The sequence below is a fragment of the Apaloderma vittatum genome, unplaced genomic scaffold (genome assembly GCF_000703405.1).
Source record: "Apaloderma vittatum isolate BGI_N311 unplaced genomic scaffold, ASM70340v1 scaffold592, whole genome shotgun sequence".
Classification (NCBI taxonomy): domain Eukaryota; kingdom Metazoa; phylum Chordata; class Aves; order Trogoniformes; family Trogonidae; genus Apaloderma; species Apaloderma vittatum.
The window spans coordinates 46,415-71,597 of record NW_009702843.1 but is presented as its reverse complement, the minus strand read 5'-3'; the positions used below and the strand labels follow the sequence as shown (position 1 = coordinate 71,597).

Below are 25,183 nucleotides of genomic sequence, written 5' to 3'. Positions count from 1 at the left end.
CATTGCTGTTCTGCAATGGTGACTGGCTTTGCAAAAATACTGCTATTTGTGATTAACTACCCGTGCCTTACTTTAGCCTCAGACAAAGGTGCTATAGTAGGAAATGAACATGAGACAGGTTTTGTTGCATTCATGATCCACATTAGGCAAGATGTACAATTCTTTCTGTTTCATGTGAGTCAAATGATAGTCAAGTGAGATTGTAAAGAAAGAGCTCACTTTGCCTTAATTCACAATTCTCCTTCCCTCCTGATGTAAAGTGTAAGAGACAAGATGTGCACAGTAGAGTTGATCCTGTATTTTGGAGGTAAAGCAGCCAAAACATCAATGGTTAATGTTTAAAAACGCAACTCCCAGGGAAAATAGAGTCTAGCAAGATTATAAATGTAAGTGCATTTTAATGTCTTCATTCTATTAGGGCCTTTCACAATGGATTGGCCACGTTTTTTTGCTTTATGCAGCGTAATGGATTGATTCTTTCTCCTTTGGAATGAAATTTGTTGTGAAAATACTGCTATTCACAGTACTGGTGCTGAAAACTATTGTAGTATTCTACAAAAGTGCTGTGTTTTTTTTTCTTTTTAGTATAGAGGATATAGAAAAGTTGGGGTTTTCTGGCAGTAGTAATTCGTCTTTTTGATTAAATTTTCTTCACTTTCCTCTTTTAGTGGCTTGATATTGAAGGATAGGGAGAGGGAGGGTGTTGCAGCTACAGACCATAGCAAAGTTTGCAGTATACAGATATGCCTATGGACACAGGCTGCACAGTCTGGGTTTGGTCATGCCCCACTCAGTATTGTCATCTCAGCCCACTGTTGCACATGCTCAGCATGGTGACTATCAGTTATTTTGATTCTATATACTCGGAACAGTTGTTTTGCTCATCCCTTCAGGAAATCTTTCTGTGATGTTCCACTTAATATACATTTACTTTACTTACTTTATGCATTATTTACTTTGAGCAACTAAGGAGACACTTTTTGTATGTGCTTCCAAGCACCTAATGATAGCCAAAGGATGAATTCAAGCAGATTAAATAAAAACATTTTGCTATTAAGCACTGTTTCTTTCATCAGAACCATCTAAAGGACCACTCATATGGAGGATCATTGATGCATCTCACTCATCAGCTTCCTGGACTGTGCATCTGATGTGGAAGGTAAAACATGATAAACTGCAGGAATGGAGTATTCCTTAAAAAACATAAATTTTAGTGGTAAAATTTACGTTGGCGAGCCTTGAGTAGATAGCTGGGATAGATCTGGTTTTATTGATATGATAAATGACTAGTATTTTTCTTATAATAATTAGAGACATTCCAGCTGCCAAACTTCAGTAAATACAGCACCGAATGCTTGCTTGGAGTAGGCTGTTGTGTCTAGTTTGCTGGTCCAAAATTGGGAAAGTGAATGCACTTCTGGATCAGTCTCCATACCCTGCTTTCTTTTGGTCTGTGAGCTTTGTCACATTTGATCCAGCTGACTTTTTATTATTACTTTTTGCTGTTTACTAGGTGGCTTGTGTGAAGTCGTGTATACTGATACGGCATCATTTTCTGATAGAACTCCAGCCACATGTCATTTCTCACATTATTTAGCTTAGAATTGGAAAATTGGTGCTACTTTACAGTTGCAATAATTTTCTCCTAAGTTATCTGAAGACTGTTACACAGAAACATAATATTTTTTATGTTATTAAATAACAGAGAAACAATTATTCGTCCATGTAATAAAACTAATCTAGGTGTTTTGCATTTGAGTTCAACACAGCTTAAGACATGAGATTCATTTCATGTCATTGTGTTATAAAGCCACGTAAAATGGAGGTTTTAGCAACATGTTCTGCAATCTATACAGAATAGCTTTTTTTAAAATGCTAGGTAGGATTGTGAGCCAAGTATTTAAAACAGAAATAATTTTGAAAGTTAACAGCTTTACAGAAATGAACACAGATTATTTGTGCTTTCTTTAAATATGCAGCATAACTTGTCTTGCTTTCAAATTTTTAAATTATGCATCAAAGACAATAAAGATTAATTCATGGTTTATTCAGTATCACTATAATAAAACTGTGTTTCTAACAGGCATTGGAGCCATCTGAAGCCAATGGAGTAATCTTGCAGTATGAAGTGACTGTTAGACCTAAATCATCTCTCTCCAGTCCACTAGAGAAATATAGTGTTAATACTACCAACCTTACATTAAAGCTACCAAATGGAACTTATGAAGTGTCTGTGATTGCCCGTAACAGAGAAGGGGCATCCCCTCCATCAGTTTTGCTTATCCCAGCAAGTAATTCAAAAGGTTAGTGCCCTAGTAATGTCTCTTTCAAATACATCTGCATGGCTTTTATTACAAGAAATCTTCAGTCACCATTACAATAACCTAAAAGTATCCACATTTAACAAAATACTATTATTTTTAATATCTAGTGGAAAAACTGTCATCATTTATCACTTTTTTCTTTCATGACAGCTCCTGTGAAGAATCTTCGAGCACTACCTAAAGATGGAAAGTTGTGGGTAGAGTGGACTGCTCCCAACAGTTATGTTCTTAAATATGTGATTGAATGGTGTCTTCTGTCCAACAGCTCAGACTGCATCATAGAATGGCAAAGCGAACCAGGGAGTGTTCAAGAAACATATTTAAAAGGTATTTAACTAATAAATACTTTGTAGAAATACTTTGTAGAACTCTAAAAACGAGTAAGTATTCTCAAAGTGAGTAACGTCCTCATGTTGCCTAGAATTTTATTGTAGAACAGGAATCTGGAATAATACTGGTGCCTTATCTTAGTTTGTCATGAGTGGGGAAGTATCTGTATATTTTTGTCAAGTATAAAACTCCATCTGATCTTGCATTTTGAAATTTATGTAACAGCAAGGATTTTACCTGCATTTTGGATTTAGTCTTCTCATTCCTGGAAACCACAGAAATAGTGAAAAGTCTGACTTACTTCAAAATCAAATTCTCTGATTCCTATTTCAGTTCAAACAATGAAACCTGATCAGAATTACAGATATTTACAGGTTATGGTCAGTAGCTTAAATCAGTAATTTTGAAGGTCTGCAGGCAAATAAGGTCTTTTTATTTAAAATAAACAGACTTTAGAAGTACGAAATTTTCTAATTTATTAAATTTAACATTTGAATCTGTGAAGCATTGTATTGTTCATTTGGTTAATATTTTGGACCAGTATATCAATAGCTGTAGAAGAAAAGAGCTGCATTAGATCGAAGTGCATCTAATAAAACATCTAAATCCCAGGATGATTTATCTGAAGTAAATTTGTCTGAAGTAAATGGTGATGAATTTGACTGCCTGTGAAACAACACATCTTAAATTCCTTTCATTAGGTGATATAAAGCCGTTTAAGTGTTACTTAATAACTGTGTACCCTCTATATGATGATGGTCAGGGAAGTGGACTCTCTGTGAATTTTTTTTAGGATCGTAAGTACAAAATAGTCATCTTCTAGCACATCAATTGACTTTCTTGACTATAAATGAGACCTTTCCTTTAATGTGGACTATGTAATGGAAAGTAGCCCTACATTTAAGATTGATCATGTCAGATGACCCTTATCCATTCTGTTAACATCCATAGTGTTTATTTAAAGTATTTATAGAATCACATAATGTGTTGGGTTGGGGGAGGCCTTTAAAGGTCATAGAGTCTGACCTGCCCCTGCAGTGAGAAGGGACATCTTTAACCGGATCAGGTTGCTCAGAGCCCCATCAAGCCTGACCTTGAATGTCTCCAGCAATGGGGCCTCCACCAACTCTCTGGGCAACCTGTGCCAGTGTTTCACCAGCCTCACGCTAAAGAACTTCCTCCTAATGTCTAATCTAAATCTACCCTCCTCTAGTTTAAAACTGTTGCCCCTCATCCTATTGCTATAGACCTCTGTAAACAGTTCCTCCCCAGCTCTTCTGTAGGCCTCCTTCAGGAACTAGAAGGCTGCTCTTAAGTTGTCCCCAGAGCCTTCTCTTCTCCAGGCTGAACAACCCCAACTCTCTCAGCCTGTGCTCACAGGAGAGGTGCTCCAGCCCTCTGATCATTTTTGTGGTCCTCCTCTGGATCTGATCCAACAGGTCCACATCCTTCTTGTGTTGAGGGCTCCGGAGCAGCACTGCAGGTGAGGTCTCACCAGAGCAAAGCAGAGAGGCAGAATCACCTCCCTCAATCTGCCAGCCACGCTGCTTTTGATGCAGCTTACGATGCAATTGACCTTCTGGGCTGCAAGCATATATTGCTGGCTCATGTCCTGCTTTTCATCCACCAATACCCTCAAGCCCTTTTCCTCAGGACTGCTCTCTAGCACATCGTCCCTCAGTCTGCAGCCTGGTAATTAGGATTGCCCCGATCCAGATGCAGGACCTTGCACCTGACCTTGTTGAACCTCATGAGGTTTTACATGGGCCCACTTGTTCAGCTTGTCCAGGTCCCTTGAGGACATCTTGTTCCACTGTCATGTTGACTGCACCACTCAGCCTGGTGTCTTCTGCAAGTTTGCTGAGGGTGCACTTAATCCCACTGTCTATGTCACTGATGGTCCCAGCACAGACCCCTGAAGGACACCACCTGACACCCGTGTCCGTCTAGAGATTGAGCCATTGACCACTACCCTCTGTATGCAACCATCCAAGTGATTCTTCATCCACCTAACAGTCCACCCATCACGTCTGTATCTGTGCAGCTTAGGAAGAAGGATGTTGTGGGGGAATGTGTCAAAGGCCTTGCAGAAGTCCAGATAGTTGACATCCATTTCTCTTTCCTTGTCCACTGATGTAGTCACTCCATTGAAGAAAGCCAATAGTTTGGTCAGACAGGACTTGCCCTTGGTGAAGCTATGCTGGCTGTCTCTAATTTAGGAGTTAAACAGATGTCTGTAGCTTAGTCTTCCCTTTTTTCCAACCTTTATCACATTGTTTGGCATGAGTTTATTTAATTGATGTAGTAATATTTCTATGCTGATTTATTTTACATTTGAAGTATAACTTCAGTTGAAGATTTCATGTGATCTGTTGATTACTGCTTTCATATCTTTTTTTGTCTTAAGGTTTTTCTTTTAAAACAACTTTGAAGTTGCTCTGTTTTCTGAAAATAGTGCTTTGCCGATGAGTTAGTTCAGCTACTCCATTGAAGGTTTTATGCAGTAGCAATTCAGTGCTTATTAGTACACTGCTTCTGTGGATGTTAGGGTACCCAACAGAAACTAATCTTCATTGTCTGTTCCAGGTCCTTCAAAAGGACCAACTGTTCAGACAAAGAAAGTAGGAAAAGCTGAAGCTGTTTTGACATGGAACCATCTCACAGTGGATGAACAAAATGGATTTATCAGAAGTTACGTCATACTTTACAAAACTATTGATGGAAGTGAAACAGGTAACAGAAAGAGAACTTATATGTGACGTTGAAGTTTTCTATCTGTCTCCTTCCTAATACATGTTCCTGAGGAAAAAAAAAGGTAGTCGAGTGCTTCTTACAGCCTGTTCTGATGACATAAAGCTGGTGTCTGAACCCTAGCTCTCCTCCATACTGAGCAGAAATGTCCCTAATGAAGAATTTGGAAGACTCAGTCTGTGTATAACAGGATATTGAGTTTAGTTTCTGGAAGATGGTTTGTGAGTGTTGTGCTCCCATCTTTCTAATTACAGGATGAGGTGGTGGTACAGCAAAATGAAGCTAGACCGTTCAAGATGTCAGTGAGTTGACTGGATTTAATCATGATAAAGCCTTGCAAAAAACCCAGCAAACAGGAGGGGAAATTTTAAATCCTTCTGGAGCTCTTTTCAATGTGTTACTGATGTAAAACATTTTCTTTACGGAAGTAAAACATATTTGAAGTGCATTTTAGGTCCAAGTAGTATGTATAACCTGCAGACATAAGTCGAGGAGGTAGCACTATCAAAAGTTTTCCTTTTTTAGACTTACTTAAATTGGAAGGGCCGATTATTTATTTGTACCTACTTATTATTTCTAGTAAGTAGCTAGCTATTTCTAGTTAGCCGTGTATTCTGCTAAACAGAGACCTTTAATCCTAAACTTAGCTAATAATTTAGTTTGTAGCTGCATTCTGAGGGGAAAAAAGTCAGGAAATTAACATAAAATATCATCAAGAAAGAGACTAAATTCAAATACTTGAACAGAAACAAGCCAATCTCAGTATTTCTTTACAAATTTGTAGTCTTTCTGTGTCAGTTTAAATAGACTGCATGGCTTTATAGAAAATACAACAATTTCGTACACCTGAAGACATGATGTCCTATTGCTACTGTGTTTATGAAGATCTAATCAATTGTACACAAAACTAGTATAATTTTTTTCCTCTCTTAAGCTGTGACAGTGGATCCTTCCAAGACAGAGTATACTCTTTCTTCTCTAACCAGTGACACTCTGTATACTGTGCGGATGATGGCATACACTGATGAAGGAGGCCGGAGTGGTCCTGATTTTACATTTACTACACAAAAATTTGGTAAGGAGTAGTGGCACAATTAGACGTAGGAAGTAATGTTAATTTTTATTCTGCTGGTATGGATGTCTTGAAGCTACAGAGGTGTGCTGAGATCTTGATCTGCTAATCAGGGTGCCAGCCAGCAAATGCTGTTCTTGCAACCTTTCCTCAGGTTCTGCATTCTCATTCGTATCACTGTTAAAACTTGCTAGAGTTCTCTACAGAGACTCATTCTGAAGAGTAAAATTTATTTTATATTCAGCTTTAGAGAGTACTTCCAATTTGTAATGGCAAGAGCAACAACATTAGCTAAACTCAGTTGTGGAAAGCACTTCATCAGATTTAGCAGGCTTTTTTTTTTTCCTGTATGTGTTGGGTTTGTATGGCAAGATGTTGGGTTTGTATGGTGAGGTGTTGGTATGGCAGGGGGAGGGACTGCGGGGATGATTCCTGTGAGAAACTGCTAGAAGCTTCCTCAGCTCTGAGGAACTGCCTCTGGACAAGACCAAGCCAGTCAGTGACAGTGAAAGTGCTTCTGTGATAAGATACGCAAGAGGGGAAAAACCTGTAGCAATGAGGAAAGGAGTGGCATATGAGAGAAACCTGCTCAGGCAAGGCAGGTAAGAACGGGAGAGGAGTTGTGCCAGAGAAGAAATTCCACTGCTGCCTGTGGTGAGACAGCATGCAGCTTATGGAGATAAACAGTGGAGCAGCATCCCACCTGCAGCCTGTGGAGGACCCCATGCCAGAGTGCATGACTGCACCCAAAGAAGGCTGTGACTCCTGGGGAAGTCCACACTGGGGCAGTCTGTTTCTGAAAGGAGTGCACTGTGTGGAAGGGACCCACACTGGAGCAGCTAATGAGGAATTGCAGCCTGTGGGAAGGACTCAGACTGGAGAAGCTCATGGAGGACTGTCTCCCATGGGAGGGACCCCACACTGGAGCTAGGGAAGGCGGTGAGGAGTCCTCCCCTTGAGGAGGAAGGAGCAGTATAGACAATATCTAATGAACTGGCTGCAGCCCTCATTCCCCATCACCCTGTTCTGCTGTGGGGGGTGGAGTGAAGTTGAGTCCAGGGTAGGGCAAAGAGTTTTTTTAAGATTTGCTGTTATTTCTTATTATCCTACTCTCATTATTTGTAAATTGATTCTTTTTCCCCAAGTTGACCTTGTTTTGTCTGTGATAGTAATTGGTGAGTGGTCTCCCACTGACCTTGCCTTGACCCACGAGACTTTCACTGTATTTTTTCCTTGCCATCCCATCAGGGGAGAGGAGCAAGTGAGCAGCTATATCCTGCTTTGTTGCCATCTGGGCTTACATCATGACACCGAAGCATTCTGTAAGGTTTACTTGTCATCAGAAAAAATACAAAGTAATGCATCATTAAGTGTTTGGAGGCAGAGGATATTTTTGTGTTCAGAATAAACTTTTGAATAGGGACTTTGCTTACATTATGTAATTGACCATAATGTTGTTATGCCAGCCAGTAGGCCACTGAAAAACCTAGACCACAGATAAATTTGCATAGATGTTACTGTCATAGCTGCCCAAACTGTAAAAATACTTGTTCTGTCAGTATTGCAGCTTCTAAAGCAACCTTTGTTTTTTGTTGTTGCAGGACATTAAATTGTTGGGACAGAGCTTCTCATGTTTTCACTAATAGGCTCTTTTTATCTGGTGAAAAGGTTCTTCTGAAGGTGAAGCACTAATTAGTGCTGTGGGTTTATTCAGATTCTTCCTGTCCTTTGGGGAATGTATGCTGCTGCTCTGCTCTTACATGCTGAAGTGGGCTGTAACTGCTTCTCTTAATTTTCTTCAGGGAAAGGAGAAATTGAAGCTATAGTTGTACCTGTGTGTCTAGCATTCCTGTTGGTTGTGCTCCTTGGAGTTTTGTTTTGCTTCAACAAACGTGACTTGTAAGTATAAATGAAGTCTTTCTCTTATGCCTCTGATATTTCTGGGCATAACAGAGAGGGCAATAATTCAATACAAACAAGTAAATATTCTGCAGTTAGATCAGAAAAAGAAGGTAAAACATGCATACATTGATTGGTTATAAACGTTTTTGTCTTTTCCTTGGAAAATCGAGTCTGTAACTCAATCCTGCAAGGAAATTCTCTTTTGTTTTTTTGTTAGTTGTCTAGGATTAGGTTTGTTAGGTTTTGATCAGGATATGCTGTCTGTTATTTTCTTAGTCATCATATGAGTGGAATGATGGTCCCTAGTTTGTGAAGCACAGATGACCTGTTTGCTGTCTGTATTTGAGCTATTTGCTTACAGCGTTAGTAAACTTCACAATTCGTAACTGAAAAAAAAAAATAGGCGACATGTTACTTACCTACCCTGCATAACCTCAGTGGTTTACTATCTGTTTACTGTCTGCTTGGAAACATCCTGCCTCCTCCTGCTCCATCTACCCCAGAGCTCTTGTCCCTGAGTTTAGCTGAGGGCTTACTGCTGAAATGTTCTCCCTGTCAAGGAGTAGCACATCTCCGATGTCGCCAGTCAACTTTTTTTTTTTTTTTTTTTCCCTAAAGGCAGCATTTTGTGACCTTTTGCTTCTGAACTCTCTGCTGCTCCTAAAATCAGTTCTTAATGATGTCAGTTGAAAAGCCCATCTATGTTCTTCAGAGTTCTACAGAGGATCTATTTTTAGAGGTTAATTATAAGGAGCAGGATAGATGCATCGGTTTCAGTTATTTTAGTTGGGAGTGATTTATCTACAGAAGCTTCTATGGTTAAATAACAGTTACTACATTCTTGAGAGTGCTGAGTTGCAAAAGACCAAGTAAGTTTTTCTTCAAATATTTTCACTTTATTTTAGCTGTGAAGTTGGCTTAGATTCACAGCTGCGATATTCATAGTTATCTTAAAGAAGCAAGATTGTATATTTATACTGATGTATATTATGTACTTTACCTAAATAATTGCTTTGTGGATTCTAGAGTGCCATAAATTTGAAAATCATAGAATCATAGAATGGCCTAGATCCCTCACTGTTACCATTTGTTGGTTTGCCTTATGAGGGATGGCTACATCTAACGTGTGGAAGAGTTTTAAGTGCAGTGCTGTGTTTTGCTAAGTAGTACAGCTTCCAACAAATATGTGAAGAAGTGCAGGAAGCATTCCTATTTGGAAATAAATACTCTTGCAAAATTGCCATGTAAGGGTGTCCTGGATCATGCAGTATGTGCTATCAATGTGAAAATTTAGGTAGTGCATCCTATAATTTTATACTTTCTTTTATCCTTTGCAGAATTAAAAAGCATATCTGGCCTATTGTTCCAGATCCATCCAAGAGTAACATTGCTCAGTGGTCTCCTCAAGTTCCAGCTAAGGTAATATTCATCTTTTTGCATCCTGTATCTTCCTAGTAAATATCTTTTCGGTGGTGCCTGGCAATAGAATGATGGTTTTAAGTCAGAACATAAGAAGTTCCACCTCTCCATGAGGAGAAACTTTACTGTGAGGATGACAAGAGCACTGGAACCAGCTGCCCAGGCAGGTTATGGAGTCTCTTTCTCTGGAGACTTTCAAAACCCACCTGGACATGTGCCTGTGTGGCTGCCCTAGGGGATCCTGCTCTGGCAGGGGGGTTGGACTAGATGATCTTTCGAGGTCCCTTCCAACCCCTGACATTCAATGATTCTAGTCCACAAGTTTTCAAATAAACTAACCAATGGGAGTCTTCTATCTTCTAGCACACACAGATTTAAAGGCAAAAAGTAGATGCTAAGTTTCATAACATTGTGATACTATATGTTTAGAAGACTTTATTGCATGAATACATTTAGCATTAGAAATATGTGGCCCTTATAATGAGTTTACAACATAGAGAAGGCTTTAACACTGTGATTTGTATTCAATTTACTAGTTGGAAGGGTAAAGTCCTTGAGAGACCCTTTAGAGGCCACTTATACAAACTTTAGAGACCTCTTGGCTAAACTGAACATCCATAAATCCATGGGCACTCATGGGATGCACCCACAAGTGCTGAGGGAGCTGACAGATGTTATTGATATGCCACTGTCCATCAGCTTTGAAAGGTCATGGAGAACAGGAGAGGTGTGTGAGGACTAGAGAAAAGCCACTGCCACTCCAGTCTTCAAAAAGGGCAAGAGGAGTGACCCAGGAAACTGGATTGGTTAATCTCACCTCTATCCTTGGAAAGGTGGTGGAACAAATCATTCTACATGTCCTCTCAAAACATGTGAAAGAAAAGAAAGTTACTGGGAGAGGTCAGCATGGATTCACTAAGGGAGAATCATATTTGACCAACCTGATAGCCTTCTGTGATGCCATAACTGGCTGGTTAGATGAAGGGAGAGCAGCAAATGTCATCTACCTTGACACTATCTCTCATAACATTCTCATTGGGAAACTCAGGGAGAGTGAGTTAGGTGAGTGGACGGTGAGGTAGATTGAGAACTGGTTGAGTGACAGAGCTCAGAGGGTTGTGATCAATGGAGCAGGGTTGAGTTGGAGGCCTCTAACCAGCGGTGTTCCCCAGGAGTCAGTACTGGATCCAGTCTTACTCAACATGTTCATCAGTGACCTAGATGAGGGGACAAAGTATCCTCAGCAAGCTTGCCGCCGATACAACACTGGGAGGTGTGACTGACACACCAGAGGGCGATGCTGACACCCAGTGTGAACTGGACAGGCTGGAGTGCTGGGCAGAGGGGAACCTAATGAGGTTCAACAAGGGCAAATGTGGGGTCCTGCACCTGGGGAGGAACTACCCCATGCATCAAGGGTAGACCTGCTGGAAGGCAGCCCGAAGGAGAAGGATCTTGGAGCCCTGGTAGACAGTAAGTTAACCATGAGCCAGCAATGTGCCCTTATTGCCAGGAAGACCAATGGTATCCTGGGCTGCATTAAGAAGAGTGTGGACAGTAGGTCAAGGGAGGTCAGCCTCCTCCTCTGCTTCACCCTGGTGAGGCCACATCTGCAATATCGTGTCCAGTTCTGGGCTCCCCAGTTCCAGAGATAGAAAACTACTGGTAAGAGCATCCAGCAGAGGGCACTGAAGATGATTGGGGAACTGGAGCATCTCTCTTGTGAGGAAGGGTTGAGAGAGCTGGGACTGTTTAGCCTGGAGAGGACTGAGAGCAGGCCTTATCAATGTCTGTCAATATATAAAGGGTGGGTGCAGGAGGATGGAGCCGAACTCCTTTTAGTAGTGCCCAGTGACAGGACAAGAGGGAACAAGCACAAGCTGGAACACAGGAAGTTTCATCTAAACATGAGGAAGAACTTTTTTCCTGAACCAGGCTGCACCAGGGTCATCTAAACATGAGGAAGAACTTCTTTACTGAACCAGGCTGCCCAGGGAGGTTGTGGAATCACCTTCCCTGGAGACATTCAGAACTCACCTGGATGCAATCCTATGCGATGTACTCTAGGCAACCCCGTGCTGGTATGGGGGTTGGACTAGATGATCTCTAGAGATCCCTTCTAACTCCAACAGTTCTGTGATTCGGTGAAGTCCTGGCTATTTTGGTCATTCAGGGGATTAAGCAAATTGAATTCATGGTTCCCATTCTTAAACCACTGAAGTGTTGTGCTTTCACAGTTAAGGTATGAATGAGAGAGAAAGATCTAAGTATTCCTCATGGATGAGATGACAACAGAATTTATGCTTCACGTGGGGTGGACAACATAGCAAATTCTGTTCAATAACCTCTGGCTAACTTCTATGAAGTGATGTGAGGTTATGGCTCCCAATACAGAATGTTCCTGTGCTGCACAGCTAACGATTCTGTTTATGGCCCTTAAGAATAATTAAGATTGAAACAAAGTTTGCACACTTATTATGGCTTTAGCATAGCTGCATAATCAATACTTTGTCTTGGAAACAAAGCTACATCCTTAATTTTGGCACAGATACTTTGGAGATACTGCCGAACTTAGTAAGGAGAAAAATTATGTGAAGAAACTTGAAACAATTACAAAATAGAAGCTCAGGTATTTAGTGGGGGCTTTGATTTTAATGTATAATCTTCCTCTTAGGCAACATCCATCTCTTTCTTTCAGCATAACTTTAGTTCTAAAGATGATCACATGTACCCAGAAGGCAGCTTTACAGATGTAAGCGTCGTAGAAATAGAAGCGGATGACAAGAAGTCTTTTTCAGAACAAGATCTAAAACCCTTTGACTTACTTAAAAAGGAAAAAAGTACTTCAGAAGGGCACAGCAGTGGCATTGGAGGATCCTCCTGCATGTCTTCTCCTAGGCAAAGTGTCTCAGACAGTGATGAAGGTGAAACTACACAAAATACTTCAAGCACTGTACAGTATTCAACAGTAGTACTTAATGGCTACAGAGACCAAACACCTGTACAAGTCTTTTCAAGATCTGAGTCAACTCAGCCGCTGCTAGATTCAGAAGAGAGATCAGAGGATCATTCTGGAGGAGGTGACAGTTCAGCACTCAGGCAACAGTATTTCAAACAAAATGGTGGTCAAGATGAAGCCGACACAGACAGGCCATGCTTTGAAAGAACAAAGCAAATTACTTCTGTTGATGAGGAGGATCTTGTTGGATTTGCACAACTGCAGATCTTAGGTCAGAGTTCGCAGCTGTTGGGCCTTGAGCTGGAAAAAAACATCCGGGAAGCTGCTCTGCCAGATATTTTGCAGACAAATACTGAAGGACAGACTGTGAGACCTGAAGCAGTGGGAGGAAATCCACTATTAGTTGATGAAATGCCAAAAAGTTACCTCCCACAGACTGTGAGACAAGGGGGCTATATGCCTCAGTGAGAGAAGGGACTGGCTCTGTTTAGGTCTTCATTTAGTGCCTGTTCACAGTTTCTCCTGTGTTTCTGATAAATTAAGCTAGGTATTTTTATCTGAATGCAGGTAGAAATACTGAAATTAAGTGAAGAGTAATTTGACAAAGTACAATAAGGACTGTGTTTCCGTGGAAAACTTGCAGTCCAGACCTACTGGAGAATTACCTTTATGCACTACATAAAATCTTATGTCTGGATAGCTGAAAAAGCCTTTGTGCTGCCTTGGGGATTTTGTGTCTTGCCATATCAGATGTACACATGATTGAAAATGGCAAGTTTCAATTAATCACATCGGCCAACAGACCTTGTAGTAGAAATACTTTGATTTTTGACACTGTACAAATCTAAAAAGCCAGCTTTAGTTGCTTGGAGCATCTTTGTGCAAAAGTAAGACTGAAGCTTAGTATTATAACGGGGAAGAGTACTTGTGTCATATACTTTTCAAAAGCTTGATTGACTTTCTGAATTTTGATTTGGCCCAGTGTCTCAGTTTCCAGCTTAGCAGACATACAAATTATGTTCATCTCCTTCAAAAATGATGAAAATTAAATAGAACTTGCTACGATGTGCAATTAAGAAAACAATGATTGCTTGACTCTGCTACTATAGTAATTGATATTCTGCCTACATTTAGATATGCATGCACATGAACTGTATAATAATTTGGCCTAAATATGTGCCTTGCAACTTGATGAACAGCGAAACAGTCTCACGTTCAAATGCATAATAAAAGCGGAAACACAAATTAACTTACTTAAAGATTCTGTACCGAAATGACTGATTATACCAGAGCTCTGGTCATATAAATTGCCTTTGTTTAATATGTGCACCTTTACTGTACACAGCTTGAGAGGCAAGGAGCGAGCTGTAAGTTTTTATGATTTTTCTGTCCTATACCCTAAATTTGAAGATTACTGGTAGTATATATGTATTAGCAATCATGAGCCATAAATAACATGTGATTGTTAAAATTTTTTACTTTTTTTCTTATGTCTCACTTCCCTGTTCATAGAGTTTGCATTTTACCAAAGAAGATACATTTCTTGGAGACTGTCTCTGCCAGGGTTTTAAAGAAACAATGCAATTGCATTAAAATAAGCCCCTTCTCCAATGATAACTAGAAATTCTATGGCACTCTTGTAGGTGATTTTTTTTTTTTTTAAAGGTAGTCTAGTCAGCTTTCTAATTTGACACTGCAAACATTAATTCAAAACACTAAACGCTGTGCTGCAAAAGTAAAAGAAGGAGTTTATTTCTCCTTCAGCAGAAGAGCTACATATTTAAGGCTACCTGAAACCTTTTGTGCTGTGACCTCTGGTGCTGCTGTTGTGCGAAGCACTTGCTAAAGGTTCTGTAAAGGCAGGTGTCAGTATCCTGTGTCTGTTGGGATATCAAGTGTCAATTTCTCTTGTCCTTTTCTGCCAGCTTACATTGAAAGACAAGTATACATATAAATTCACATGTCTTAGCTTTTGTTACAAAGAAATTCAATGCTAGAGTAAATCCATAAGATTACCTCTTGAATCTGTATTCTTTATCTGTTTTAAATAGGACAGAGTCTTTAATAACATTTCAGTATTCCACACTTCCTTTCGTACAACAGTATTTTTCTTTATCTGGACACTTTCTTTTAAACTAAAAGTCTGTGTTGCAGCTTACTGTAACTACACCTTTTTTCAAACCAGTCCCCTCCTTTTTTTCTGTGCTCCCCAGCACCTTAAAAATCCCTCACAGAGGGCAAGGGCATAATGAAAATCGTGCTGTCGTGAGACAGAAGACTGTCTTTTGGTGTTTTTTTCAGAGGTTGAAGGAGCATTCCTTTGTCAAAATACATTCCTCTTAGAAAATAACAGCAGTTACTTTACTAGGGGACGGGCTGTCTTCTCTATGCAAAATTCCTACTGACTGTAGAAACAAGTAAAAAGGAAAATCTGTTGAGCAGTGTGTGTGCTTATTAGAGCTGCCCTGTAGCCACGTACATTTAATTCACCTCCTGCTCATCTCTGAAATATTGTGGTCTACAACTGCGCTGCTTAATCTGAGCATTGCTTCAAAGGCCTGGATGATTTCAGAAACTTGCTGATGGTTTCTTTCTTTTTTTTTTTATTTTTATAGTTTTTTGTCATTCAGTGATACTAACTTTTGAAAGCATATGTCATATTCGAGGGATGACTTCAGTTGTTCCTGAAGTTGCTATTCACCTTTCTGCTGTTTAAAGGGAAGGCATTTTGTTCTCAGTTGCTGTTGCTCATGAGCTATTTCCAACATTAAACAAACAACATCAAGAGATTCTCACTGTTAAAAGTCTCTGCTAACAGTTCTGGCATGCCCCTCCTGGCATCTATCTTTGTTGTTTATGGGCAAGTGGTAATAAATGCCTACAGGAGTGTACTCTAGAGATAATTCTGTCTGTCTGGCAGAGGTATATTCTATCTTCCAGGCTTGTGCTACTATCTAGGGCTAAAATACTGATGACTAAGCGTAGATACTCATGGGTGAATAGAAGCCACAATATGTATAAATAAGTTTTACAGCTTGTTCATAAACTGATGTGCCAAATTATTTCATGCAGTATTCAGGCTTTAACTTCATTTTGTTCTTGGAACGTAACAATCTAATAACAGTTGTGTACAGGTTTTTCGAGTGTGTATAATGTAGTTGTAACAATCCACTGAAATTCTCTGAACTTGGCCCTAACATAGCAATTAAGCAAAAAGCTTTCTCCCTGCCCCCACCAATAACTATGGTGCACTTTGCAAAATAAAGGCATTGTTAAAATCAAATCACACTTTCAGTATTGACACTTCCATGTCCATCTTGATTTCCTGGGCTGAAATTTTTCGGGTAGGGATGGGAGAATAGTTGTAAAACTACTGTTACAGGAAATTCTCTGCTACCAAAGTATTAGTGTGTTTGAAGCATCTCTTAAGTGCAGGCTGGCTAACTGTTCCTCTGTCTACAGGAGAAGTGCATGCGTTTATCTCCATAGTTCCGTTAGAACAGGAAGTTTTGGTGTTGTTTCTGGGGTGTGCAGGATTGTTTTCAGGCAGTTAGTCTGGGAATATCCTCTCTCACTGTAGTGAAAGTCTTGGTATTATGTTTTATATGCTCTAGTGCAGTAAACTAAACTGCTTGTTAAGCCTTAATCTGGCAGTGCAAAGCATAGCAGAGCAAAAAAGTATTCTAAACTTTGTTCTGGAGTGTTGGTGACAAGCATATGCATAGCTGTGTTATAGCAGGACAGCAAAATGCTAGTTTTCAGGACTGCAAAAAACTCTGGCCCTGCGAGTCCTGTTCTTGGCCAGTGGAGAAGCACTGTGGCCTGGGGTAGGGTCAGCTTAGACTGTAAATCATAAGCACCACCAAATGGTTTAAATTTAAATCAATGTGTCCAATATGTAGGATTGACCATGCTGATTTAACTTCACTAATTGAGTTTGTTCAGTTAGTGCCGGATCTTGAATATCCAAGACTTATATTAATATATGCTGCTGTGGTATTGACTTCACAGTGGGATCTGAAACTCCAAAGAGTCTCAAATTGTTGGTAGTCAGCCCTGCTCTAGGACATACATGTTCTAAGTTGTAATTTATGTGCATTAAATGAGACTAATTACACTAGTTTATTCTCCCGGAGACAGTTGTTGTAATTGAGATTAACTGTTGTTTGGATGTGTTCTTTTAACTGTGTTTAAAAGTTGTTGTGACTGATGCTTTGTAAAACTTCATTAATTCTCTATAACCTCTTGTCTGTTTGCTAGGATGGATACATATAGCCATTTTAAATTTTAAGAGTTGTTTTAGTGTTATTTGGAAGCAGTTAATAACAAAAATATTGAGTCTTCTGTAATGAAACAGCCATTTCGAAATTACACCCAATGCCACAGTCCTCAGCTTAGCTCTCGGTCCAGAAAACTGCAGTAAAGTAGAGGTGTAAGTACGACAGTCCGCAGAAGGTAAAATTAACTATCTTACATTAGAGTCAAAAATTCCCATTTCTGTTCCTTGAAAGTGAAAGGATGTTGTGGTTTTTTTAAAGAAGCTAAAACACATATGTATATTTGCTTTGGCTGTTGTTTCTTTTGTAGTACTTGTGCAATCTGAGCCATTGCTAAAAATTAAAGCAGTGCTGACTTAATACACAAGGACACGTTTTTAAGGCCACAAGATTTGGTACAAACAAATTTAGAAGTAATGACTAAGATCCAGATTACAACAATTCTGCACTTCCTCCCCCTCTTAATTTTACTGCAGAGAGAGGGCAGGCAGTAAGTACCTTCCAGAATGCAGCCTTAGCCAGTACCTGTGGTTATTTGCAAAGACAACCTTGAAGGGGATATACGCAATAAAGACATTGATACTCTGCAGAAGCACACTTCTGTGACAGTAGATTAAAAACATGTATGGCACAACTGTCGACAGATGGCTGGAGAGCTCCACGTCCTGCTGCTCAGACTGAAGCATCTCCTGCACCCTGCACCGACTGTTCTCCCACGACGATTGCAGGCACGGTAGATGAGCATTCTCTTCTGCAGTGCTGAAGCTGGTAACGCCTTTCGCTTTTCTTCGTATCAAAGCACATTCATTAATGGATCTTGTCAACTTGCCATGTTTTTTTAATGCACCAGTCTTGTTTACAGTGTCACGTACAGCCTGACACTTTGATACAGCGATGGATTGTCTAGTAACCACGTGCTTTTATTTGGGGATAAAGAATCTATGGTCAAGGTTACTGGTCACCAAATGCTGCTGTGCCGATACACGTGGAGGCCTGGGGCACAGGGACACATGTTGTAACAAAGTGCCTTGATGCTGGATTGGATGGCTAGTGAATGTAAACATTAAGTTGAATTTAGAGTTGATCTAATTCATCTTAATGTAAACATGTTATTCAACTTAATGTAAACATGATGTAATTCAACTTAATTTAAACATTAAGTTGAATTTAGATTTGTACTTAGAGTAAATATGGCTGTCAAAGCTACTGGTAATCTGAATGCCGGCTTTAAAGGGCTTGCATACTGTGGCCCAAGTTTAAACTTGTAAATTGCTGCATAAGCTCTCTCTCTATGGAAATGTGTTTTAATACAGTACACTATCTTCATTCTTCAGCAAGCTGCATGTTTATTGTCATATAAACTCTGCTTTCTATAATTTACTTTATTGTTGGTTTTGAATGTCTTCCTCTTTGTTACCAACTGAGCCTGAATGTTGCATTAGTCTAGTACATAATATATGCAAAGAAAACAAAATTCCATATGTATCCTGTGTGCTGGAGTCTGTGTTTTGTAAGGCTGACCTAAGTAGTAACCACAGAAGAAATAGAGTCTGGGCAATACCTAATAGAAACTGAGAGACACTCCCAGAGAGAGATGTGACTGTGGTATACAGGACAGAAGGCTACCCAGTTGGACATATGGGCAAGTTGAGCAGCTCTGTAGTCCTTCCTTTGAAATTATTCCAGTAAACAGGTGTTGGCTGTGACTGGCTGACCTTGGGGCTGAGACAGGTCACATCCCAGGGCTCTGTGTTCAGTGCTGGCTGTGAGCATGTGTGTCCTGCACTCCGGGGTCTCGCCAGGGAAGCGGGTGGCTGTGTCTGGCTGCAGCTCTGTGTTCTGGAGTTGTAGGGCTGCTGCACCAAGCAGGCATGTTTATTAGGCCTGTTGGTAGTGGGAAGAGTTTCTGAAAATCCAGTCCTAAGGAACACTGGGGGAAGGGAGCAGAGTGTAATGCTGTATGCTGCACAGACCCATTTCCAGTAAAGGAGTCACAGACTTCACGATGTCTGACTTGCCCTTAATTTCACCTGCATTTGATTCTTTTTTTTCATTTTTTTTTTCAAAGGGATGGAGGGTCCTCACAGGCCTCTAGTGAACTTACATCTCAGTACTAGAAAAGCACAGTTGAGTCTTCAAAGGATGGTCACATCTACAAAAGGTTTCAAAGGTGGCATCTGAAGAACACAGCTTCCCTTTCCTGGGTAAAGCTCTGATTTGTGTAGGCAGTCTCAGACCCATGTGACACAGTGGGGTGGGGAAGTAAGGATGAGGGGGTGTTACATGTCACCTCCAGTGCCAAAAATCATTTCTGTTGATGCCACAGAAGAACCAACCCAGACACATCATGCCAGTTAACATTTTGGTGTTAAATTAGTTGCAAATACAACACTAAACTCCTTTTCCAAAATGTATTTTCACTGCACAGTAGTTAGTCACTGTTTCACATAAAGGCCACGAAGATTCTACAGGAGCCTGGTGTTTCTTTGTGTGCTCCTCACCCAGGTTCATATCTGCTGAGCACATGGCAGTTGTGCTTCGCAGCCGCAGGGTAAAGTGCATGCAGAAAAGGAGGCAGCAGCCTCATCTTTATGGACTGACTCACTGCGGGCAGAGCAAGACTGCTTCCTGTAACTGCTGAAAATAAAGGAAATGAGGCTGGGGAGTGAATGATGGGAATGCCCTGCTTTCCCCAAGAAATGCATGCTTGTGCAGGGTACGCATCAGACCACCAGAAGCTGCCAGGATCCTGGGAACAGCTTTGCATCCCCATGGCTGGAGGCCAGCAGGAACCCGTGGAGGGGCTGGGAAATTCTGCCTAAACGTGCACTGGCCCTGTGACAGCTGGAGTTCTTATAGCCAGGACAGCACAACCGCCTTAGAGCAACAGAGATACACAGGAGGACTGCATACCACAGGACAATGTGTTTGGAGGGCTAGTGGAGGATTATTGCTTTGTTCTGGTTGTTGATACCACTTAACATTGAACCTTTTTGCAAAATCGCTTTACATGCTTTTTCCAGATATTTAAGCTGTTCGTGATAGAGAAATGCAGTGCCTTCCTGTCTTCCCAGCAGTTTCCAACTACTGTGAAATAACTAGGAAAGCAAAAATATCCCTCCCAGCCCCTACAAATAGCTGGGAAATTCCTGGCTCAGCCTGAGAGGCTCTGAGCACAACCCAACTGGGAGGTATAGGATGAAATTCAGAGCAAGTAATCTGACTCCAGGCTCACTTGCAAAATGGAAACCTACTCAATGCTGGCGTGCTAGGAATCACACTGGCTTTCCTTTCACAGTAACACATAAATCATTCTGCAGGCTTGGGCACTGAGCTGAGTCAGAGACCAGCAACAGGTTTCAGTGATGACACAGCTCTGCAGGAGCTATCCACCTGTATCTATCAGTGCTCAGCCAGTCCCCTGAAACTACCATCACAGCCCAATATCCTGCACACATAATGTCATGCAGTGCGTTCTGGGCAGCAAAACCCCAAATGATGGGACAAGGAGCAACAAGTGCAAGCCGGAGCAGAGGAGGTTTCACACAAAAAAAAAAAGGAAAAACTTTTTCACTGTGAGGGTGACAGAGCCCTGGCACAGGCTGCCCAGGGAGATTGTGGAGTCTCCGCCTCTGGAGACATTCAAAACCCCCCTGGACGCGTTCCTGTGTGACGATCCTACTTTGACATGGGGGTTAGACTAGATGATCTTTCAAGGTCCCTTCCAACCCTGACCATTCTGTGATTCTGTGAAGTGAAGCACCTCAGAAAATGCTCTTCAGGGCTGCAAGTGCCTGGAGCACTCACCACACCTGGGATGCAGCCCAGCAGAAGAGACAGGCTGGCAAAACTAACTGGGACTGACCAGTGAGGGAACACCCTGGGACTGGGCCTGTGGGTCTGGCCATCATCGGGAGATGCAGAGCAGTACCGATGCACTGCCCTCAGCAGCACAGCGTAGCCCCACTGCAAGCTTTCCAGGTGTGTTCGTGGGCCTGCTGGGCTGCCCAGCCTGGCCCAGCACTCCAGAACCTTTTCAGCCCATCAGGTCCATGCCAGGAGATGGCAGCAGCATGTCACCTTTAACAGCCGGACAGGCCTCCTGCTCCAGCCCTAGCTCCTACCAGCAGCCAAATTACTCATGTATGTATTTTAATATTTCTTTTCTGGCAGTTTAGCAAATCTCCTGGGCTTCTCTCCTTCATCTCCCATTGCCAGCAAAAGCTGTGATGCTTGTTTTCATGCTTCCATCACCCGTGATCCTGAGTGGGACATTAAATCCAGACCCACAGGCAGAGGCAGCGCCCGTGTACTGTGCGGCCAGCCAGCATCCCAGCGTCCTCTGGCACACGTTCATGTCGATCGGAGCTGCACAATAGTCAGTCTGCACGAAACAGGCCCAGATTACTGGCTTCTTGTCCCTGCGGGCTGACATGCTGGGATTTGCTAATCAGAAGCTGGTTCTCATGCATTGCTACAGCCTGAATCACTGCAATGCACCAGCCAGATAAATAATCACCACTGACCCTCATTTGTTACCGGTATATATTCCCATGCACTTAAGGAATAAACACAAAGTTCTTGAAGACCATTTCTGGACCAGACCTGTGGCAGCAAAACTCCTCCTGCTGGAACGGATGCAGCTTTTAACCCTGCTTTGAGATTCAGCATTGGAGAAAGAATATATGTGTCTGCACAGGAGAGCTGTGGGGAGCACTCTACCATGCACACTGCCACTCCAGCACCACTGTAGGACTCAGTTATGGACAAGGCAAGGATGCTATTTCAGTTCTAAGATAAATTTTCCTAGATGGGGGTATTGTAATAATCTTTAGAACATGTTATGATCACCATCTATTGTGGATTATATGAAGCTTACCCTGTGTGGAGCTAGAGGTACCCAAAGAGGCTCCCTCCTTCCCTCCCCATCTTCTTCTCCCAGATATTTGTCTGGACAAGCACTTGCCAATAGCCCCAGGACAAAAGCAGATAGCTCTGGAGCCTGCTTAGGGCATGGCACCTTCAGCAAGTCTCTATTATGCTCCATTTGCTGCATGGATTTTTCACTCATTTGTTTGCTGGCTATCTTCCTTCTTTATGTGCTATCCTTCTTTACATGAAACTAGTAACACTGCTGTCTGACTGTGTCAGAGAACCTTTTCATTTTACTTATAAATCAATGTCATTGAGACAGACAACACATAGATATAGAACTGTAGATGTAAGCCAATTGAATCATTACGTAAGTATGAAAAAAAAGAAACTGCTATCAGCTTTTATAAGTAGCTTCAGTGCAATGCAGGAAAAAAGTCAGACTCTTAGAGTGCAACATGTGGAATAATTTAAATAAGATATCAATACAGAAACACCAAAAATAAACAACCACTGCCAGAGCACAAACTCCTTTAAAGGCAGTGAAACTGAGACTTATCCACAGAAGCTGGAGTAAACAGAGTTACCTCACATGACATATTTCTGTCCAGAGAGAAACTCAAGTTAGGCAGCCCTACCATTAAAGAAAAAACTTGGTCCTTGCAAGAGTAAATCTCAGTGGTGAGAGTATAACAATAACAAGCTGGAGACAACGCATCTAAAAATTTATCTGAGGACATGACAACAAATCCCGCTCACTGCAAAGCAAGCAGGGACACATGAGGGATTTTCCACACATACCTAAGCTCTTGTCTCAGATGCAGCATTGCCAGCTTACTTTCACTGAGACTCAGCTTGCTCCTACTTAAACTCAGACCAGGTACCTGAGCCATTTCTACAAACTAGCAGACCTAATAGTAAATCCAAGGCTTAGGTAACATTGCAGCAACTTGTTCAGTTGCAGGGGGACAGTTACACAAACTGATGGTGCAAGAAAATTCTATGATGTCCCTAGAGACATGAGGCTGGGGAAGTTAGAATATGCACAGTGAGGCTGAAGGATGGGCGAAAAGGATGGGGTCACCTCCATTTGAGAACAAGTATCTCCTCTCCCTTGCACCACAGTATATCAGGAGACATAGTGTACAGCTTATATCCAGCATTATATCCCCCTTTACTTTATAAAACAGTACTTACACGCAGAGAATTGCAGAGTTGAGACTGATGAAGTACTCTGCATGCAGCTGGGAGAGATTTCATGATCTCACCTTTTGTTCTCACAGGAGATTTCAAATTCCCAAATATGTGCTAGGAATACAACACAGTAGAGAGAGAACAGTCCCAGACATTCTTGGAATGTATGGAAGATATTTCCTGACACAGCTGGTGAAGGAGGCAACTAGAGAAGGTGCCCTCCTGGATCTGCTGCTTGTTAACAGAGAAGGACTTGTAGGAGGTATAATGGTTGGAGGTTGTCTCAGGCACACTGATGATGACATAAAAGAGTTTTCAATTCTCAGAGAAGTAAGGGGGTTAGCAGAACTGCCACCTTGGACTTACACAGGGCAGACTTTGGCCTGTTCAGGAGACTGACTGGCAGGGTCCTTTGGAGGCCGTCCTGAAGGGCAAAGGACTCCAGGAAGGCTGGGCACTCTTCAGGAAGGAAATCTTAAAGGCACAGGAACAGACCATCTCCATGTCCCAAAAGACAGGCCAGCTGAGTAGAAGACTGGTTGAATGGAGAGCTTTGGATGGAACTCAGAACAAAAGAAATGTTTACGGCCTTTGGAAAAGGAGGCAGACCACTCGGGAGCACTACAAAGATGCAGTGAAGGAAGAAAATTAGAGGGGCCAAAGCCCGATGAGAACTCAGTCTGGTTATTGCTGTAAAAGACAATAAAAAAATGCTTCTATAAATACATTAACAACAAAAGGAGGATGAGGGAGAATCTTCCTCCTTTATTGGATGCAGAGAGATACGTAGTGGCTAAGGATGAGCAAAAGTCTGAGGTACTTACTGCCTTCTTTGCCTCAGTCTTTAATAGCAGGATTAGTTGTTTGATGGGTACCCAACTCCTTGATCTAGAAGAGAGGGATGGGGAACAGAATGAGACCTCCATAATTCAAGAGGAAATTGTTAGTGACCTGCTGTACCACCTAGACATACACAAGTCTATGGAGCCAGACGGGTTACACCCTATTTTGCCAATACCTTATCTTTAGCTATGTTTAAAGCAATAAAATAATGAGTGAAATAATACAGCTAGAATAAAAAAAAAAAAGGTAATGCACCTAATCATTACCACATCAGGTTAGCGATAGTGATTAAGAAAGATACATCACCAACTGCCCTAATACTTTACCATCATCCAGATCCACAGTCGCTGCGGAACTCGCATTGCAGTGAGGATTTGGAGCATCTATCCCAGCCATTGGGAAGTCCTACACAATGTGTCCTCACTTGTAGGTGAGGTCTCCCAAGTCTCTGCAAGAGGGCCCAGCTTTTTTATATTGTTGTATAAACTAGCTTACATACCTTCAAATATGAGAACAACTGGTTGCACTTTCCTCTTAGATTCCACTCAAAGGGCTCAAGGAGGAACCAAGGGAGTTTCCTTATCTATTTGGCTTTGATCACATATTTTCAAGCAAGGCCAAATACCTGGTTTCATGGCCTTGACAACTGTTTCCTGAAGAAACAGTTCTCCTGAACTGTTCTCCTGAAACATTCTCCTGAAGAAACTGGCTGCTCATGACTTAGACATACACTCTGAATCAAACACTGGTTGGATGGCCGGGCCCAAAGAGTGGTGGTGAATTAAGTTAAACTCAGCGGGTGGCTGGCCGCAAGTAGTGTTCCCCAGGGCTCAGTTTTGGGGCCATTCTTGTTTAATATCTTTATCAACAATCTTGATGAGGGGATCGAGGGGATCGAGTGCAACTTCACTAAGTTTGCAGATGACACCAGGTTGGGTGGGAGTGTTGATTTGCTTGAGGATAGGAAGGCTCTACAGAGAGATTTGGACAGGCTGGATCAATAGACCAAGACCAGTTGTATGAGGTTCAACAAGGCCAAGTGCTGAGTCCTGCACTTGGGTCTCAACAATCCCTGGAAATTCTGCAGGCTGGTAGAAGAGCTTCTGGAAAGCTGTGTGGCAGAAAAGGATCTGGTGGTGCTGGTGGACAGCCAGCTGAACATGAGCCAGCAGTGTGCCCAGGTGGCCAGGAAGGCCAATGGCATCCTGGCCTGTATCAGGAACAGTGTCGCCAGCAGGAC

At 41.6% G+C, this 25,183-nt stretch overlaps 1 protein-coding gene across 1 annotated transcript; it reads left to right on the top strand.

Annotated features, from left to right (window-relative positions):
- Positions 1-273: 273 nt before the first annotated feature.
- On the top strand, positions 274-13,632 carry LOC104270101 (interleukin-6 receptor subunit beta-like). Its single transcript, XM_009864362.1, is given in 10 exon segments — positions 274-307; positions 1,077-1,159; positions 2,084-2,303; positions 2,475-2,651; positions 3,356-3,451; positions 5,241-5,387; positions 6,340-6,480; positions 8,280-8,376; positions 9,717-9,798; positions 12,497-13,632. Coding segments are annotated over 10 exon segments (1,806 nt in total). The 3' UTR covers positions 13,226-13,632.
- The last annotated feature ends 11,551 nt before the right edge of the window (positions 13,633-25,183 follow it).